Source organism: Epinephelus fuscoguttatus, linkage group LG2, assembly GCF_011397635.1.
Source record: "Epinephelus fuscoguttatus linkage group LG2, E.fuscoguttatus.final_Chr_v1".
NCBI classification, from domain to species: domain Eukaryota; kingdom Metazoa; phylum Chordata; class Actinopteri; order Perciformes; family Serranidae; genus Epinephelus; species Epinephelus fuscoguttatus.
The window spans coordinates 28,025,816-28,047,605 of NC_064753.1; the positions used below are offsets into that span (position 1 = coordinate 28,025,816).

A 21,790-nucleotide genomic window follows, 5' to 3' on the forward strand; every position below is an offset into this window, starting at 1 on the left:
CAGACAAGGTCAGGACCTGATTCTCTGGATATTGTCTTGAGTTCATTTGAGAGAACAATTTTAATGTAGAAGGCCATGATAGTAAGTAAAAAATAATATATTAGTACATAAATTAATAAAGAATTTCCACTTAGAGTGCATCAGATGTTTTCAGATAGCTATCCTATAGCATGGGCTCCTATATTAAGTTAAGTAGACAGTCATTGTTTTGTACTATTGATGAAAACCAGATTTGTAAGTTTAAAAAAAAATGAAAATAAACATTAGTGGCAGCCCTAAGCTTCATTATTAGTTAATCTGCTGATTTTTTTCTTGATTGTTTTATTAATGAAATGCCAGAAAATAGTGAAAACTGTCTTAAAATGCCTAATTTATTCCAACCAACAGTCTGAAACCCAAAGATGTTGAATTTATAATGCCAAGAATCACAGAAAACCCTTACATGGAGAAGCTACAACCAGAGAATGTTTGAAACTTTTGCCTGAAAAGTGAGGAAAATAGAGCTGATGAATTTTGTCTTCATCAACTAATGACTAGTAGTTTCACCTTTCGTTCATGTGTCAGCCTGAATAGCAAGAAAATGCCGGATTTTAAATCACGTCAATATTTATCTGCAGTGAAAGCACTTGATTATAATCTGTTAAATCACCTCACTCCTGCCAGAAAACTCACCTTGGGTGTGATCTGCGTGAATAGTGTCAGAGACACCCCTGAAACCTGTCATCAACACACATTACCTATCTGACTAACTGCTGCTTGCACTGCTGAATGTTTCATGTGAGAATATTAAATAATTTTGCACTGTGTGAACGTTGGAGGGTAAACTTGGCCGGTGAAATGCCTCGCCCAGCTCCCGTAAGAATACTAGACTAGCCAATTCTCATTCAACACACAGCAGATCACATCTGGGTGCTCTTAATGTGTGCTAAAGGGGCCTGCATCCTCCTTAATCAGTTCACTTAAGTGACGACAACACACAGCATAACGCTTTATTGGCTGTTAGCTTGGTGTGTGGTTTGGAGATGCTTCTATTATGCACCTTTTTCTCCCTCAAGTGTCTTTAAAACAAAGAAATGTATAAATCACTTTGTACTTTTTTTTCTTGTTTTTCCCGTTTTCTGTTTTTTTTTAATGGAGGTGTCTAGTCACATACAGGTCTTAGCAAGAAAGAAAGTTCGAGAAATCCAAGCTGCCATTAAGGTACGTCTGGCTTTGCCCAGTTGCAGGGGGCTTTTCATTGCCATGGTTACAGGCTCTTCCTTTGTTTTCCTCCCCTCCCCTACCCCGCAGGTGTCTAGTCACATTCAGGTTCTTGCCAGAAGGAAATCTCGTGAGTTTCATTCCAAGCTAAAGGTATGCGCTTTTCTGCTTTTGGGCTTGTTGGTTGCTGTGAGTCTTAACTTCCTGTTTCCCGTGGTGACAGAGTGAATGCCTGGTGCTCTGATTCCCTCTAACCCAAATCTTCTGTAGCCTGTTCACATTTTCTAACCCCCACCCCCCTCCACCTTCTCAGTCCATCTCTCTTACCCTCACTCAGACATGCAGTCACTGTCCTGTCCTCTTGGTTTCCTCTACATTTATTCACTTTTCTTTACGGGCCTTTGCTCATCATATCCATGACTTAGTATGACAATTATTGAAAGGATTAATATCAAGCACTTTGACGCAAATAGTACTGGTAGTTTATATTTTGGTTTTATAATTTTACAAGAGCCTGACTGATATTGGATTTTTGAGGCTGATTAAAAACAAATCTGATGACACGTAAGACACAAACATTTTTGGTCTACATCCCCTGAATTTTGTTTCTGAAAGAATTGTGGCCAGAACAAGAGTAAAGGCCTTTGGACACCAATTCTGTATTTTTCATCCGAAATCGGCGCACATTTAGGAATCAATATAACCTTACGTTGTGCCAATCACATTTACACAGTGACTCAAAAACGTTCGTCTCAAATTACGGTTTTTGGAACAGGTTAGATTACTGCATTTCCTGTATCCATCTTTGTGTGTGCGTTAGTGTGTCTGCCTGACATACTACCAGCTGCTGTTCTGGATCAATTGGATCGCAGAGACTGGTGGTCTTCTTCTGAATGTGTGATTCCGGTATTACTAGCTGCGTATTAAACTGGACTTCTGAAATTCTAAAAAAAGTCACCTGGAAACAGTAACACAACCAACATAATTCTGCAGCTCCTTTTATCAGCAGGTAAAATCATCCATGCCCTGGATCTCTTTTCGAGATAGTCTGGAGGCAATATTTTGTTTTTTGTTTTTCTACTTTTTAAGACGTGAAAAGACCACAAGATAATCCTCGCCGTTTAACGACTCCATTTCGTGTCATATTGCGCATTTTTGCATTGAATAGAACAATAAAACACATCAGACTTCTTTGCGTAACTGTTTTTATGAGATGACAGATTAAAAAACACACGTGACGAATACAGACTTGGTGTGCAAAGACCACAAGTCTTCAGCCATGTTAGTGACTCTGTGAGGCTGTATATCAGTGCTTTGAGATAAATGCTAACATCATCATGCAAACACGCTCACAAAAACAATGCTAACATGCTGATGTATTGCAGATACATTTATTAGATTCACCATCTTAGCTTAGTCTGTTAGCATGCAAACATTAGCTCATCAGCCCTAATCAAAATGTGCAGCTGATCATGATTGGAATGTCTTTGGTTTGGCATGGTTTTTTTTTTGGTAATATACTATAGTATTGGACTGATTTTTACCTGATGGTGACGCTAAATGAAAAGCCAGGGATTACCAAAGTCACCACAATTCATCCTGAGGGGGACATAAGTGTTTAGACCAAATTTCATGACCATCTATCTACAATTCACTGACAAACCACAAATATGAACCTCATGGTGGCGCTAGGAAAAAAGTCTTATTCTAAAGATTGATCCTCTGAGGACCATGAACATTTGTACAAAGTGTTGTAGCAGTCCATCTAGAATTTTTAGGTATTTCTGTTTGGACCAAAGTGGTGGACCTTCCCTGAAGCTCCTAAAAATAAAGTAAAAAAAAATAAATAAATGTCAGAGCTCTCTGGTGGTAAAGAAACGTAATTATCTTGACACTTTCTGCATGTTTAAAATATTTTCTGCAGTTTTGTACAGAAATTTTCTTGACCCACATACCAGTATATTGGCTTGGTTTACTTACTGGTCAGGCACTGATTTCTAATTTGTGCAAATTTGTAATAATTAAAAAAGTAAAATCCAAAATGTCGGGAAGCATGCTGGCATTGGCTGTTGGTGAGTGGCTGAGAGCTGAGGGTCCGAGGCAATCGGTCTGATGGCTGACTCTTTCTGAAATGCTCTCTCTGCCTCCTTGTTCCTCCTTCAATCTGTTGATAACTCCAGACTCTCACAATGCCTTGGCTGTCAGTTGCTTTCCTTCCTTCCTCCCAGTTCAGATGTCGTCATTTCAGAGCGTTCTTGTCACTTATTTCAGCAATGGTGAATTCTGTTAAAATCACTGCAGAAAGCTTTTCACAATGGCAGATTAAAATGGGAGAAAAGCATTGTGAAAGAAGTCATCTTGAATAATATTGACCTGTAATTTAAGGTATTTTATGTAGTAATGCTTGTATATCAAAGGACAGCCCAGCCATGTGCCATTTTCTTCTTTTCTTGGGGAGCCGACTATACATTTTGACTTTCACACTTTGCTCCACTCCCAGTATTCAACACGAATTAATGACCCCTCATTAATCTCTGTGTGTGTGCAAGTGTGTTAGTGTGTGCTTGCGTGTGTGTGTTGAGAGACAGAAAGAGTCAGACAGGCAACTAGCCACACGAATGCCTGGTCTTTCAAGGGCACAGGCGGCTGTCTGAAGAAAAACAGACAGCTTTTGTATGAATCCCTGTCTTTTCTCATTTAAAGCAAATTAGAGTTCAGGGGCAAAAAGAAATACAAGTGTGCCCTTCATTTCAGGGGGCATCAGTGAAAACCTGCTGTTTCTGGTCTCGTCTAAAATTACAGTCATTACATTACTGTTCTGTTGTTTTGTCTCGAGTGATGACTACTGATCAGATTGTGAAAATTATAGAGAGCAAGACATTCGCCACAGAGACCAAGAATAATTTGTAAATACAAATTTCATAATCCTTTGTTATTAAGTGTTCATTACACATTGGTGTTGTGTTGTGTGAAGAAGGCTGGACGTTCTCAAATTAGAGTGTTATTTTCTTTTGATGTTTGGACTTTTCATGCAGACTTAAACAGTTTAAAAGTGTTAATGTACTCACAATAAAACCCTGTTTGTTTGCATTTAGGTTACAAGTATGGTAAGTATTTATCTTCTGTTTGTGATGCTGTTTCTGCTTTTATTAGGGCCTGCCTCCTTCAGCTGCTAGTTTTGCATTTGTGCTCCTGCCATAGTGGTACAATAGCTGCTGCCCAGTGTTTTCCCAGTTTATTGGTGTCTCTTTGTGTCATCATACTATTATCATACTGTAGCTTGACTCCGCTCCACCAGCATCTGTTGCCAGCATGCTTACCTTTAGCTTCTGCCACCAGTGAGTCTGCATGGGTTTGCTAGTGTGTATGGGTTGCCCCAGTGTGCACTCTGCTGCAGCATTTTCACTGAATTCAGAAGGTTCAGTAGGACTTTAAATAACTTTGTGAATGCACGTTAACAAAGAACTATGTCCAACACAACATACAACATACAGTGCACTTTTGCATTTGCTTCTGTTGATCTATGAATTACTAATCCAATATGGTGCTGTATGTAACTCAGAAAATCCTTGTTAATAATGAGAATGGTGGCTGTTAGTGACCTGCAGTCAGGATTCTGTTCCTCATGCTAACACTCATCAGTCACCATGGATGTAGAGAACTGGATACAGCGTTCAAGTCGGGGGTTGTAACTACTTAAAAAAGTATATAGGAGAAAGTCTTTTGGGTCCAAATGGCATCACATGCTCAACCAGGAAGTTACAATTCCATTGTTTGGCCATTACGAAAAGTTGCATCAAAGCCCAGCACACGTCCTGTGGGCCTGGCAGGCACAAGTGAGCACATGGATATCAGTCAAAATGGTGACATAACATACTGCTCGTGTTTGACCGCCGTCATGTTTATAGAAGGCTGGAAAATGAATTATGATCATATTTAGAATGACATTACTATCTGTAATGTTCCTAAATTGAAATCTGCACCAGTGGATCCATGGTACTAACGTGGGCAGTTAATGTAAAGACTATTTTTTAAATTAGTTGATTAATCTAATGACCATTTTATCAATTATTATTAAGATAATTTTAATACTCAGTTAATATAACAATGAATTTACCCCAAAGTGATATCAAAAACTTGACTTAATGATATTTAAATAATTTTATTCAGTCATCTTCTCTTAAAAATAATAATACATTTTTAAATTAGTCTATTTTCCACTTCACTGCTGTGTAATAGTATTGATAATAATAACAAGAAAATACCCTATTTCTCAGATGCCTGATCAAAATCAAAAGGATTGCTGTGAAACATACATTAATTTAACCACTGTATGTCATAGCAGCCATTTCCTTGAACTGGAGAATTGGTATTTTACTGTACTTGACAGAAAATCTAAAATGATTATGACATGGATTTATTTCATCACTGGGCTAAGTTTAGATAATTACTGGCAAATGTATTTTTGCATCAGTGTGGGACAAATAAAATAACTGCAACGATTTACAGACTGTAACAACAGACTGTGACATTGGTTTGAGCAGTTTTTATCACTCATGTATGTCCATTAAAGTAAACAGAAAATATAAAATGGCTGAACTGCTGCAGTTTGCACATGTGCGATGTTCAATGTATCAAGACTGGATGGGGACAAAAGTAAACCAGTCCATCTCTGGGCTGCTGCTGCAAAATGTATATAATGGAAACACAGCATGTGTGTACTCTGTGTAGTGGAGGGTGCCCGTTGTTTGTTGACGTTAGCGGACTCTATTTCTTAGCTACCCTAAGCCAGTGTAGCTCCAGTGACTGTACATAAAAATCGACAACATGTCTTTACTTCTTGTTACTGTGCGAAATGAAGCTAAAATATCCCAAATATGGCCACTGCTATCTTGCGCTGGTGATGTCATTTGGAGCTAGAGTCCGCGCAGTAGTGATCTCCACGTCATCAAGTTCCTGCCTGTGCACCTTTCCAACCAGGAGCAGCCCCACTGATTGTGACTTTTTTATAGCATCAAATAAGTAATTACAACTCAACTTAGAAGAAAAGTTAACACTTAAACACACATTAATGTGATACGAATGACCTGAAATGACAGAAACCATCGTTGGGAAAAATTTAATTTAATGAGTACTTTGATATTTTAATTTGGCAAATGTCTCATCTGCTGACATATAGGGGGCGGGGTTTATGACCTGTACTGCAGCCAGCCACCAGGGGGCAGTCGAGATGTTTTGGCTTCACTTTGAGGAAGCTATAATGTCATCCATCTTTATCCTCTAACCAAGTGGGGTCGGTGTCCTTTAGTTTAACTTGAGAAATTCTTTACAATGTTCAGATGTGTTTTGACATGCAGACAAATGCAACCTTGATAGAAGCGCTGCTGACTGAGTTTTTTTTTTTTTAAAACAAGCAAACTTTCATTTAAGTGCATACCACTGCTATTGCACTGTATACTGGAATTCAATTGCCATTGTTTGGCACATTCCTATATTAAAAAAAAGCCTTCACTTAAATAGTGATGCACATGTATCTCCTTTTAACCCGCCTGCTGTTTACTGTTGTGAGAAAGGTTGATGGTGCTTTTAGTGTGTTGTTTGTTGCTACCTCTGCAACATGCCCCACCTCCCCCTTCTGTGTGAGTGCTAAGCCTTTTGTGACTGCTGTTAAAGGACCAGGCCGTGAAGGACAAAGCCCTCCAGAGCATGGCCTCCATGTCCTCGGCTCAGATCGTTTCTGCCACGGCTATTCACAACAAGCTGGGCCTGCCAGGCATCCCGCGCCCAGCCTTCCCTGGAGCAGGGGTAAGAGCCTTGTCGGCACCCCGCTATTGATCCATCCTGTCCAGCTTCACCCAGGGCAGCCATGGGGCCAACTGCACCGACACCCGGGCCAAATCACATTACACACCACAGCTTTGCACAACTGCCCCTATCAGATAAGCACATGATCAAAAGGAGTGGTAGTGAAGATAACTGCATCCACTGAACACGGAGCTCAGATCCATTTTGATCTTGTTGCTAACAGCTGCTCACAATTGTATGCTCTTTGTTGTTTGTTCTTTGGTGTCTATTAATGAACGTTATTCTCCAGTTATGGCAGGGTATGATATCGGCTGGTCAGCCAGGATCCTCACAGGAGTAAGTATCACACTTCAGAAAAAGAGAACTTTGATTTACAAGAATCTAGTGTACTATAGTCATGTTTTTTCTAATGGGTCTGTCATTCTCTGTTCCAGTATTAAGCCTTTCACCCAGCAAGCCTATCCCATCCAGCCAGTCACAACAGCCATTTCAAGTAAGACTTTACCCTAAACACTATCAAGGAAAAATGACCCAAAATGTACATTAAACTTTTTACAATTGCAAAATTTGAAAAGCAAATTCACATTTCCATTATTGGACAAAGTTCCAACAATGTGCACAACATACCAAATGTGCTAGCTATTTCCTGTATTCAGGCTCACTCCATCTCCACATGTGCATTTCAGAAACTTCTGAGCACTTAAATCTGTTCCTTTCATCTCGCTGTGACAATTGGCAGACTGTCTCGCTGTAAAACAAACGTGTTGATAGAGTGAGGTTAGCGCTCGGGAGATAGCAACAACAATAAAGGCAGGATTTGATACTTTGAACCCACCTACATTTCCCCCCAGATGACCTTATCTACAGTGCAGCTCCAGGAGGGAGGAGGACAGTAAATGTTGGGAATTGAGGATCTGCCTTGAGACTAAAATCAAAATCATCTCAGCAACTGCAGTTTTTATCAATTAAGTTTTCTTAGCAGTTTTTAATCATTAGAATTTAAGCATGAAATATTGCTAAAATGTTATTATTGGAAGGCAGAAATGAATAAAACTGCAGAAAATCCTATCATGCAGCATATATAGCCCCATAATATTTATATAATTCTGTATTTTTTAAGTAAAAAGGCTGCACACTGCGTGTATTGCGGTTGTCCTGTGCAGTTATCAATCATGGACATACATTATCTGTATAGGCAAAGGGTATATATAGATTTTATATTTTATTTTACCCAAATTTTTGCAATATTTTTTATCTTATTTAGCACTCAATCACTTTCGTAAAGTTATTTTAACCTTAATCTTGCTCATATAGATTAAATAAAAATAAAGATAATCAAGAAAACCCAAACAAATTCAAACAATGTGCACAGATCACTGATTTATTCTTACCTGTGTAAAGTTTGCTATGATTTAGGGCTGTCTGTAATTCAGATGGGTACTCCTGTGTCAAAGTAAAAATAGAAATGTTCTGTTTCCAAGTTAGAAAGCAAACCATCTGTCAGCCGTGGATACAAATTTCATGGAGATGTTGGAGACTTTTTTTTAACACAGTGTGACTATTTTTTGTTCTTACACTAGAACACTTGTGATTTAAAAAAAAAAAAAAAAAAAAAATGTTGAAAAAACAAAACTTTTATAATTGGTATTTTTCCAGTTTCAGTTGTTAATCTTTCATTGCTTGCCTAAAACTTGCCCAAACAATATAAATATTTGACCAAGACTCTGACCAGTTGTGTATTTTATTCTTACATATATAAATATTAGAAATAAAGAAATTCATTCACAGGTTAAGAGCAAATCTGTTCATACAAATTTCTCCTGAGAGACGTCCCCATGTATTGCACTGCTGTGACCTGAAGGGCAGGTGCAGTTGTAATTTACATGTAAATATTTATTTAATTTTGGTTGTACAGTTTGTGATTTACTGGTAAATGTTTTGTGAAGTAAAGAGGCCTGTAGCCAGTAACATCAGGACAACTTGGTCCTGAAGCCTCTCAGACAACACAGAGGTTTTCTTTTTGTTATATAAATGATCATAATCTTGCTGTGGTGTAAAGAGAGCCCACAGTCTGGGGTAATTCTTCTCTTATTGTTGTGTTACTGCAGGTTACGAGCCCACAGCAGCTCCAGCTCCCACGGCACCAGCATGGCAGGGCCGCTCCATCGGTACATCTAAACTCCGACTGGTGGAGTTCTCTGCCTTCCTAGAGCAGCAGAGAGACCCAGACTCAGTGAGTGGAGAGTAATACTAAAGCATGAAATAATCACTATCTCATGGTGTTCATTCCCACCTCTTATCATCCAGTCCTTTCCTCTATGAATACACTGGGACATTTTCCCAGGCAGAGAGTCAGCTGAGGGGAGGCCAAAACAAGCTGAGAGGGGAGAAGCCTGGCCTGTAGGGACACACAGCATGAAAACCTGCAGAAATAATGAAGGACTGTATATTAATCAGTTCCTTAAAAGGCGTGCCAGAACTATATTTATGCTGCAGACTTCAGCTCAGCAAGACAATCCACAGACTCGCTGAGTGTGAGCTGACACATCAGCAGCTTCTAGTCTCACGTTTCTTGTTTGCTTTAGCAATTTTTTAAGTGTTACTCCACATTTTATACTGTGCTTTATTTTGGTATTAACACCAAGTGGCAACAGTCTTAAATCTTATATTTATCTTAATGCTTAACATTGAAGCATTTGCCCAAAAGGCTACATGACAGTGAGGTTGCCCTGTGAGTGCAGCGCCACATGACAGGGTTTCATACAGTCACGACAAGGGCAACGAACCTCTGAAAATCCAATGTTATTCTCTGATTTGCTCCTTTTTGTGTTTATTGTGATGCGTTGTGGGTTTGTGGTTCAACAGACCACAATTTTTATCCACTTTGTAAAACCAAATCCAAATATTCTCAGTTGAAAAGTTAAAGAAATAGAGCAAACATATTTTTTTTTAAAATAGAATAAACCACTCACCTTTCATGAATTGTAGATGCCTTTGATGCAGAAATGTTGCTTTTCATGTGTGTCAGGACTGGATTCTGTTTATCTATCATTAGCCTTAGAGAAAATCAATAATTTTACTCTGTGGCCTTGTTCAGACTGCCAGCCCAAATCTGTTTTTGACGTATCCACATTGTATCCAGATTGATTGAAAGTCTGGACAGCAAAAAAAAAAGAAGAAGAAGAAGAAGAAGAAAAAAAAAAAAGCGTCAAGTGCAATATTTGCAAATTAGTTCCAAATCACATTTGGAGGTGGTTTGAAACATGATTACAATCAGATTTCTACAGATGCTTCTCAGTCCAGATGCTGTAGCTGCTTAAATTGGATTTCAGAGTGTCTCTTGTGTAACGTTACTTTATCGCTGATGCAGAGCTTTTTCAGCAGAGCTGCGTTTGCGAGTCTGTTTCACCATCAAGCGCTTAACTAATGAGAAATATACTGGACACTATAGAAGTTAACCCGGGGGTTGACTTTGTCTTATATGATATGATATATATTGTTACTAACGTTACGAATCTCTCGAATGCTGCATGAAGAAAGAGACTTAATTTTTCTTAGAGGCTAATGCTACCCTTCATATCCCTTTTATAGAATTTGTAGTCCAGCCTTTACCTGCAGTGACTTTCTGGAGTCTTTGAAAAATAAATCCATTTAATAAATCCGACACTAAATGCCTTCCCATTATTTATCCATATTTTCCGTGTTGAAAACAGTCATTGTTGTCTCGTGCTTCTGCATTGGAGAGCCGAATCACCAGCGTTACTATAAACCACATCGTAAATACAGCAACCCATGCAAATAGGTTGGTGTTGTCTGGACACACAAATCCGATCTGATCACCTGCAAATATCAGTGTGAACAGTCTGTATTAAAATTCGATTTGAGAAACAAATTTAATATGACGGCAGTCTGAGTGTAGCCTATGAGTTTGCCGAATGTAACACACAGCTATAGCCCTATCTTTGTCAGATAGATCTAGATTTGTGGTTTCACGGCTTTCTCGCCTGTAATAAATTCACAACTTATGAGCTTATAGAATTTGGCTGAGGCAGTCGGGCATCCCCAGCTTGGTTTAATACAAATGTGGGGATCAGTGTGTTTTTGGCTTAAGTGGAGCAGAATGAGATTTCCTAATTTGTACATCATAAAAGCATGCAGACAGCCAAATAAAAAGCAATGATGCGTAGGGTTATCATCATGAGGGTGTATTGTTACCAATCTAATTCTAGCTGCCTTTTGTTCATTGTGGTGGTTGTTTGTCAGAACTGGCTTATTTTTGTTTGAGTAAACCTTTCTATGTTCTCTGGATACTGATGTTTTACTTTTACAGATTATTTTTGATACAACCTAAAATAGAGCACCATGCTGTATATGTATGTGTTTCTAATATTTCTTATTTTCTCTTTCAGTACAACAAGCACCTATTTGTACATATTGGACAGACAAATCATTCCTACAGTGACGCCCTGCTGGAGTCGGTGGACATCCGTCAGATTTATGACAAATTCCCAGAGAAGAAAGGAGGGCTGAAGGAGCTGTACGGAAAAGGTCCCCAGAATTCCTTCTTCCTTATAAAATTCTGGGTGAGTGCTGTTTGTCGGCCACATTAACAAGATTAATAAGTATTATATAAAATGGCAGTGTTGCAGCAGGATTGCGTTTTAGACACATCAGTGTTGATATAACTGTGAAATGTTTGATGGCAGAATCAGTAGCTGTGTGCTCAGGTTCGTCTTCAGTGATTGGGTGTAATCAGTCTACACAGAGAAGATTGCTCTCTTAATGTTTGCAGAATGCACTCTGCTATATTTGGACTTGCATAGCAGGAGAGCTTTTGATCAAAGCACTCACTAATTCAATGTAATATCTCCAAACAATGGAGTGACCTGGTTGCACTCCTAATGGCTGTTTAAACATTGCATGTATTTCCTCCCTGATGCAAAATGCTAACTAGCGGCAGCCAACAAAGTAGGGTCGTATGCACTTGGACCAAGTCCCCTCAAATTCCTTTTGAAGTGACCGACCAATCTAAATTTCAAATGAAAGACAGAATCTGCACAATAATGAATGTATAACTGCTTTGCTTAATGAAGGAGGAGAATGTTGTAGGAGGATGTCTCCTCTTTTTGTATCCATAATGAACAGGATGTTCAGGGCATAGAAAGGTTGCCCTCCGGGAGCAGACCAGTTCAACCTTGTAAATCAGTCCTTTAACGTAACTTCATTTAATCCTCTTTAGAATCTCGTTTCCAATATGGATACATTTACATGCTTATTCAGAAGTGGCCCAGATCCTCTAATTTGATATGCGATGTACATGTTTAATCTCGACAGCTCTTGATTAGACAGTGACAAAGAAAGTCTTAATGCAGGGTTTAATTAACATTTTTGTCCACATGTACAAGGGTATTTTTGAAAAAGTGGTTTTCCTCTCATCCTTCCTTCATTCTCAAAAATAATGCCATTCACAGAAGCACCGTTTCAAAAAAATCTCCATCCAAATGAAGTCACAAAAACACAGGGTGCGTTCTGAATCACATACTTTTTCTTTTTACTTTTAGTAGGTACAGCAGCTGCCCTTAAAAAGTATGTACTGTTGCATGCACTATGCACACAACTGGGACATACTGCTTTACTCATAACGTTACGCCCTGAACTTTGACCCTGCTGCTAATACATCCTCGGATATAAATCAAAACGCCATTTACCTCACTAGAGATGTAGGTCAACCCAGAGAGCTCTGCTGTTGTTACTTTGCAGTGTGTGTAGTTTTAACTTTTCAGTAATAACTACATACATTGCAGATTCTAACTATTAAAGTCACAACAGTGTAATTACGTATGTATGTCTAGTTATGACCTTTTGTTGTTGGTAACCTTATGATTATTTTGTTCACTCAAACATTAATATTTCTATTATTAGGCTACTACTCGACAGTCACTTAAATGTGCCGTCATCTATCATTGCCACATCTAACAGCTGTCAATCAGCCGTCAATGAGCTGTCAAGTCATCTATTTGCAGCTCAGTCAATGTGGTGGTTTTTTCCTGCTGCGCTGAGGACTGTAGGTCAGAACAAACAGAAAAGCATGCTAGCTTGCATACTGCAAAATGTGACAGGATGTAGTAGAACATCTTGGTATTTTTGGCATACTGCATTTGACCTAACTAGGCTTTAGGACATATAGTATGGTAGTATGGGTACTTGAACACACAGATAATTGAAGCGCTGTCTAGAGCATGCCAAACCATCAGGTGGTGATATAACCTAATCTTGCAAATAAGAATAAGAAGATGTTAGCCAATCAGAAGCCTGAAAAAAAGCTATTACAGGAAGGCTACCTGGAGCAGTGACCTCTGTCGTGCATTCTGACACCTCTGTTCCTTCATTTAGTGGAAGAGTGAATGTACATTCATGCATAAGCATGTACAACGTCCCGTTAGCAAGGTTAGAGCCAGCACTACTTTGGCGTTGTTCGCCATTGCACGTAATGTAGCCTCATTTGTGATGGCTCACAAAGGAGATAACAGCGCACACTCTGACATCTAAAGCCAAAAACTTTTTTGAACATCTTCACCCTGAAAAGGGGTTTTAAAAAAGATCCTTTTTCAGTGACCAAAAACACAGTTTGCCTGCTTTTTTTTTTAATTTACCCATGTACGTGTGAACTAAGTTGTAAATACCACATTTAAAACAAATTCTTACTTCTTCTGAAAGGCCAAGTAAACACAAAGTAAATGTACACAGTATGTATTATAAACTCATCTTTGCAGGGTTTTTTTTTTAAGAAGGTAGGAGTCGGTAGAGACCAAAAACAGAGCTAAAAGAGAGTGAATATTAGACTTACACTCATCAGGTGGACACAAACAAAACTCTAAATGATTGATAATGTTGCTCCATGATTATTGGATGTGTAAATAAGCAACTTTTAATATGAACTGCTAACATGAACACCATATCTTCATAGCTAACTTCATAGGTGATGATATGTTAATGTTGTGTTCACAACTTGTTTCTACTGCCCCCCCAGTTACATATATATATATATAAATTAAAAAAAAAAAATCAGCTATCGTGGTTTTAAAAAAAGAAAACCACTTTTTTTCCCTCCAGAAACTTGGAGGGAAAAATAATGTTCCTTGAGTTGTTTCACCACCATCCACTTCTTGTGTTTATTTGTTTGAGCTATGAGCAACTCCTCAGTTCCCTTTTTACACTGCATTGTGGGAGGATAATGTGCATCAACAGCACATTCAAAAATCAGGGGTTTAGGTGACTCTTAATATACTTGATTTTGGCACTTTCCAGTGTGAACACACGACATGATCAAAACCTGCTCACTAACAGTACATAGTACAAAAATCAGTCAGGCCAGCATATCAGCTGATATTTGGCTCATGGCAGATACATTGGTAAGACACTGTCGAACAAAAATGCTAAATTAAGTTTGAGGGACTTTAGAAACAGTGTCTCCGTGACACTCCGTTTGTCCACCAGAGAGTGCTGACATCCGTATTTTTCAACTCTAAAATTTCTGACTCCTGGATTTTGGTCGTAGTTATTAAAAAGAAAACTAAGGGATCCATATCAAGATAGTTTGTTTATGTAATGTGTTTTGGTTTTAAAATATTACCATCGGCCAATATAGTTATAGCTATACCCTCTAGCACATGTAATCTTTTTGAGCAGGCCAGTGAGTGCTGACACGGTGATTTGTTGCACTGTTGGGTTGAGATCTGAATCATGTTATCAAATGGCATTTTATGGATTTATTTTCTTCTTTTTGGGGGGTTTAATCAAAACATCGCCCACAGACTGATATCCGTGGGCGATTACTGATATCTTAAAAGTTTAATTGGGTGTGTTACAGATAATGTACATGAATGGGTCTTAATTCTATTTGTTCTTTGATCTTTTTGTTAATTGTTTTAAATTTGTTTTTCACTCTAACAAAGAATGATTACATACACAGGCCTGTTGTTACTTGTTATATGAAATACTTGACAAAGTTGCTGTATCAAAACAGAATTAGCCGCTGACTGCAACATAATCAGTTTCGCTGTAGTTTAAGTGTTGCCTCATCACTTATTCTCCTGTCTGGTGTGCAAAAAATGGCAAGAATATTGCCAGTGTCACTATTTTATTTCACCACTTCCACACACTGTATTTACCTCTTTTAATATGATTGTGTGTATTTATTGCTGTAAACTGAACCATAAATACAAATATTAATTGCCACTGAATGCTGTCTTATTTCTCTGGCCCTCAGGCTGACTTGAACTGCAACATCCAAGATGATACTGGATCTTTCTACGGAGTCACGAGTCAGTATGAGAGCTCGGAGAACATGACCATTACGTGTTCAACGAAGGTCTGCTCCTTTGGCAAGCAGGTGGTCGAGAAAGTTGAGGTAAGAAATCGAATCTTGTCATCCTATGAATCAGAACAGTGGCTAATGAATTACAACCTAACGACACTGTACCTTTGTGTTTTTAGGCTACATACTACTTTTATTAACTCATTTTTGTCCACCTTTTCCTCAGACTGAATATGCACGGTTTGAGAATGGACGCTTTGTCTACCGGATAAGCCGGTCTCCGATGTGTGAATACATGATAAACTTCATCCACAAACTAAAACATCTGCCAGAGAAATATATGATGAACAGCGTGCTGGAGAACTTCACTATCTTATTGGTAATCACCACACTGACCTGAGCGGGCGAGATCCCTCTCCAGGGCTCCCATTCTTCTTCTTCTCTTTGCTGTTAGGGTGTGTTGGTGGCTCCAGCTGGCTTTATAAAAAAAGGGTGTGTGTGGGGGGACTGACTGGACCTTGAGATGAGATCCTCTCGCTGGTTTTACATTGCTCTCATTCCACAGGGGATGAAACACAGTGTGAGGAGCCTCATTATCTGCAGGGGAAAAGGGAGGATAAGAGGGGCAGGAACCCCCGTTATTAGCCATCACATGGGGTCTTAAAGTGTCATTCAGCACCACTGAGAGAGCAAGAAATACACAAAAAGACAGGCATAGATCTTTACATGGGGATGTGCACCCAAAATAGCAACCAGGGCCCAGAGGAATCCTCAGCTTAAAAGGGTTTCTAAGATTTATACTCATCCTAGCCCTAAGAGGTATTTCCCAAACCTTCAGGTTAGAGATGATCATAGATTATTAATGAGAGCCTCCTGTCTATTTGTAGAAGGTTGAGAGCGTCCTAAAAAAGCTCTGAAATCTGCAGCATAAAAGGCTGCCTTCACCCAGAAAATAATGATCACAGTGTCAGAATAAAGGATCTTTACATACAGTCTAATAATATGTTAATCTCTTGTAGCTGAAATGGCATTTTCCTCATGATCTGATTCCAGTGTTTATATCTTCTTTTTAATTCCAGGGTGTATATGCTTTTTACTATTAGCTTATGAAGCTTAATACAGAAATGATGAAGTGCATATTCATTAATATTGTGAGGACATCACTGCTAGATTTTAGGTTTAATACATGGTAAAAGGTAATTGTCCTGAACAGCAGCAACTACTAACTGCTCATTAAGCTACATTTTCATACTGAAGGATTCTACATATAAAACATTTCTTTTGTATCGTTTACCACAGTTATGTTTTTGGTATTGAGGCATTTTTAATACAGTGTGGCCTTACAAACAGTTAAGTTACTTTTAAGTGTAATCATAATTAGTCTAGATTACTTTGGAGTGAGTAGCCAAGTTAAGATAGTGGTCACAGAGATGCCTGCCTTCTCTCTAATATAATGGAACTAGAAAGCACTCGTCTTAAAATACATTTTAAAAACTCAACAGCAATGTCTTGTTCGAGACATCATGACCTGGTTACTCAAGATAATCCACAGACCTTGTTGTGAGCTGTTTCACGTTGGAACTATTTTCTTTCTACCAAACTACACCTGCCAATCACTGTGCAGAAGAAAGTGTGCATCTGTGCTAGCTCACCTAGCACTACTGAGCGAACGTCACAGCTCAGATTAGGAGGAAGCCATTAATGCTTACATCTTGCACTGTCACAAACATGAACCTCTCATCCATGAGTAGATGCACGCTTCCTTCTGTGCAGTGATAGGGATGGCAGGTGTAGTTCGAGTAACCAGGTCATGATTCCTGGAAAGAGACATTGCTGTTGAGTTTATCAAATGTATTTTTGGCACTTTGAGCACCACAAGCTGAGTGCCATCTACTTCCAGTATGTTGGAGAGAAGGCAGACATCTCTCTAGCTGATATCCCCAACACTTGGCAACTCAGACCAAAACTATATCGATTGATAGATAGCACTATAGGTAAGACGAAAAATGTGTTATTTTTGGTTTTGAGGTGAACTGTCCCTTTAAGAAACTCGTACCACTTTGAGAAATGTGTAAAGATGTTTGAAGAAAAGCTGAGCAGCTGAGCCCACAGCTGGGAAATCTGTAACATGGCAGCAGCAAAGGAGAGTGCAAACAGGAAGCATCAGTAGAAAAAAATAAAATACAAAGCAATATGTAAAGATGTAAAGTAAGTAAACTGTAAGAGCAGAACAATAAGCAAACAGCATAAAAACACAAAGCAATATAATAAGAAGCAGACTGACTGATTTTACATTATTGACTGATGGAAATATAGATATTGCACAGTTTAACAATACTGATATTACACCTGAGTCATTGATTGTAAACAGTAAAAAATAAAAGCAAGATGTAATAAATAGACAGGCTGTGTGGCAGAATTGTTGCATGTATCAGTACAGCATCTCCTTCAATACTTCCGAACCAGAAACTAAAATAACGACTCTTCTCTTGCAGGTGGTGACGAATAGGGACACCCAGGAGACGCTGCTATGTATGGCGTGTGTGTTTGAGGTTTCAAACAGTGAGCACGGCGCCCAGCATCATATCTACAGACTGGTAAAGGAATGAGAGGCTCCGAGCTTCCCCCCTCCCCTAATCCCTCCCCCCTCTCTTTTCATGGACTTAACCAACCTCAAAACAAGTGGCAGTGCCTCTACCTGAAAGTCACACCTACAATGCTTTTTGGTCATGGTATCGGGTGAAGTCAGTTGTTAAAAATTTGTTTTAATATAAAGTGTTTGTTATTTGACTGCAGCTGTGAATTGCGGTACAGTTGTTTTATGTTTCAAATGCGGGAATTCTCGTTTTAAAAATATGCTGAGTTGGTCTCTGTTGGGTTTAAATGTGGCCGTTTTTAAAGAATTTACTAGGCTCATTTTGGTAAATGGAAATGTGTGTGTCGTCTTCTTCTGCTTTATTATGTAGACTAAGAAAAAAAAAAGGATGCTGGCCTTTTCTTTCAGCAGCCTGATGTGGTCTGTGTAATATGTTTGAGTGTGTTTTGTGTGTCTGTTGTTCATGAACGTACACACTGTAGATATACAGACGTGCACCCACAGCCAATAGATTTTCCAAAGAAACTAAACTAACACTACATAGACAGTTGGAAGCAATTGGTTGTGTATACTGCAACTATTTCTTTAAAGAGAACTTTCAGTAGTATATTTATTATCCCTGGTGACGCACTCCAAGTCTTAGACACTAACAACAGAATGAATGCACTGTGAAAATACCACAAACATTTTGCCTGCATCTGCTCCATACGTGTATGAAGTCTTACCATCTGCTAAGCATTTCCGTGCTGCAAACCTTTCTCTGTAACAGCCGATAGGAGAATTTGTTAGATTTAGGTCGGGTGAAATTACTGCGAAAATTAACCCAAACCGGACTCCCATCTTGTCCAAAAGCACTTTGTCCCCCTTCCTGGACTTGCCTTAGTGATGCTTACTTTTTTTTCCTCGTTAGATCTGTGGTTTTAGAATAACACTTTAAATACTCACAACACTATAAATCATGTGTAGACAGCAGGCCTTGTTTAGTGTGCTGTGGCTTTGCCCCCCCCTTGAAAGACTCAGAATATCGCTCCCCTCTGGGAGAAACTCCAAACCAGAGTGTTGCTGCCTTCACACTACGTTCACATGTTTCTGTGGCCTACGCCGATCCCGAGCCTTAAACATGTTATAGCTGTGAGAACTCCAAAAGATGCCACTTAAACTGTGATCTCTACGCGGGAAGACTCTTTATATGTTTGCGTGATTGTGTGAGAAAAACACAATACTATCTGCCAAAGTGTAGATGTACAGTGCCTTAGAATACACTCTAACATTACCCGTCGCTTTGTTTTAAGTCTAAAATCAGTCTTGTGGATCAATCAGGCAAAAATAACTCACCGCTATATCACTTGGTACATCTTCACATCTGAGAAATTATGTTTTGTATGATTGGTACAATCCAAGAAATACAGTTTTCTATTGTTGTTAAGAGGCAGTACACTTATGTTAAATAAAGCAAATTTAAGCTCAGACAGTTACAACACAGGTTTATTTTTCTCTGACGCTACGTGTTCCTAAAATATCAACCTTCTTTCTCAGAGTGTACTATAAACACAGACTGACTGCCTTTCCTGTCGTAAAAGACCAAAAATACAGAGATACAGTCAATCTTTTGTCCTGCATGGTAGCAAGGAAGTGCCTTTGGTTTAAAAATTTCCAGCTTAAAAAAGATCAAACAGAAATTAAAAATTTAAATGTTGCTAGACCAAATAAATGAGACATAGGCTAAGTGAAACCAATCACCACATTGCCTTTTTTTAAAGGATAGTAATGACAGCGGGAGGAAAGCTGGTTACAGGTGAATTAAAGAAATGATATATTAATTTTTATGGCATTGTAAATTTAATTCACAAATGATGTATTTGAAGAACCTTTATTTCTTTGCTTGAGGTCAAAGACTGATAGACCTGCTGATAACGTACAGCCGCTGACTGCATGCAGGATGTTAGCTCGTATGAATGAACGCCGCAGCTGTCTGCTTTGTGCACACTTGCAGGTTCAAGTGTTTTTTTGTATTAAAAAAAAAAAAAAGGTTTTTGAAAACATTATGGTTTCCTCTTTCCTGCGACCTCGCGTCGCACGGTGTGAAAACCACAGAAAACATCACCATGTTACCTTTGATGATGCAGACGCAGCTGTGATGTTGACGAAAGACCGACACAAGCTTTTATAATTTATCTTTCAGGACGAAAAGTGAAAGTTTATTTAATAGTGATTCTACACTACAAATCCTAAAACAGCTTGGGTGAATCTGAAACCCTGTGCGAGACGCCGTTTCAGAAACACATTTTTCACAACTGCTAGAGTGGACGAGGCCGTCGAGGTTAATACTTTTCACCGTGAGGACCATAGCTACTCAAACATTTACTGTTTCTTACAAAAAAAAAATTGTAATCATCTAAAATATTTTAATGGAAGAAGCTCTAAATAATTGCAGACAATGTCTCTGGTGGATGCAGAGTTCAATCATTCAGTATTTTGCCACAGTCCTGTGGACGCTGTGGAGTTTAATAGGCTTTTTTTTTTCTCTTACGTTTACCCTGTGTATCTGTTCACATTTATTGATTACTTAGATGTTTTCTTATTGTACTTGTATACAGTTGTACTTGGTTTTGTGATGACATTGTCCGTATATTGCAAGCCCAATAAGATGGTAATGATGTTGCTGCTGCACTGCTGGTACATTTTGACATGTCGTTTCAACACTAAAAACAGCAGGACTGATGCCTTCAGTGGCACGAATGTCTGGTGGACCATTTGAAGAGAAAATGGACACATTAAAAAAAAAAAAGTCAAGGAATCATGCTACAAACATATCAGCAGTTTAGCTCTTGTTAATTGTAATTCTGTCGAAAGAGTAGGTACTGGTACCTTTTTGTTTTATGACCATTTTCAGATGGTGGCTTTAAAGTGATTTTTCACATAGCTCACATATAGTTGTCATACACACATTTGGGTTTTGTGTGCAGACTTGTTTTTTTTTTGTAAAAAGGTGCTTTGTACAAAATTATATATCTTAGCTTTTCTTGGTACAGATGTGTGATATCTTTTCGTATCCATGACAGCAAGTGTTGGAGCAAAGGAGAGAAAAGAAGCTCTGCTATGTTTCTGTGTTCTGCATATGGTCTTGTCTTTGCTCCGTAACATTATGATGCCTTCTTGATAATAGTAGATATTTTGTAGCTTTCTAGATACTTTGTATGTATGCAATATTGAAGTTAAATAAATCTGAAAATATATTGCCCTCTATTGTCACTTCAGTTTTATGTAATTATGGCGCTGAAGCAATCAGTGCAGTTCGATTATTCAATCAGAAAAGCAGTGTTAGGTGATGGCGTGCAGACTGAGGCTCCATTTAACTCTTTAACTGCAGAAACCTCATATCAACAGCAGATGGAGCCTGTCCCTCGCTTTATATTTAACTGTCCGTGCCCCTGTTTCACCTAAAGGCAGCATATTTTAATGTACATCACTGTAGTAACAGAAACCATCACCAGAGGGAGACATTGTTCAATTAAAGGCAAATGCATTATGATCTCTGTTCTGAGTTGAACCCATTGAGTTTAGGCAACAGTAAACTGTATTATATATTGTGTAATTTAAGTGCAGTCACATGAGATATTTAAAGCAAACCTCTTGCACTGCTATCAAAGTATAGTGAAAGCAGAAATAGTTAAGAGATAAATAATCAATAATTATGCAGACCATCTGAACTACAGGTATCACCGGATAATGTGCTTGTCAACTAAAATACAATATAATAATAATAATAATAATAATAATAATTATAATAATGAAGCCTGTTTTCCTGCTGAGTTCACAAACATTCATGAAAACAAAACAACAATGACAACAACCTTGATTTGGTTGTCAAT

The 21,790-nt window shown here is 38.5% G+C and overlaps 1 protein-coding gene across 7 annotated transcripts in view; it reads left to right on the plus strand.

Moving 5' to 3' along the window:
- Positions 1-21,154, plus strand: part of tead1b (TEA domain family member 1b) — a 71,187-nt gene extending 50,033 nt beyond the window's left edge. For 2 of the 7 annotated variants that reach the window (XM_049604172.1, XM_049604166.1), the window contains exons 5-14: positions 1,138-1,353; positions 4,296-4,307; positions 6,874-7,005; positions 7,295-7,341; positions 7,440-7,498; positions 9,114-9,238; positions 11,415-11,588; positions 15,275-15,415; positions 15,549-15,701; positions 17,818-21,154. In XM_049604172.1, the coding sequence (XP_049460129.1) occupies positions 1,138-1,353; positions 4,296-4,307; positions 6,874-7,005; positions 7,295-7,341; positions 7,440-7,498; positions 9,114-9,238; positions 11,415-11,588; positions 15,275-15,415; positions 15,549-15,701; positions 17,818-17,931 (1,173 nt within the window). In that variant the 3' untranslated portion in view covers positions 17,932-21,154. The remainder of the gene's footprint in view (positions 1-1,137; positions 1,354-4,295; positions 4,308-6,873; positions 7,006-7,294; positions 7,342-7,439; positions 7,499-9,113; positions 9,239-11,414; positions 11,589-15,274; positions 15,416-15,548; positions 15,702-17,817) is intronic. The other 5 variants (XM_049604189.1, XM_049604208.1, XM_049604198.1 and 2 more) reach the window with 5 other exon arrangements.
- The last annotated feature ends 636 nt before the right edge of the window (positions 21,155-21,790 follow it).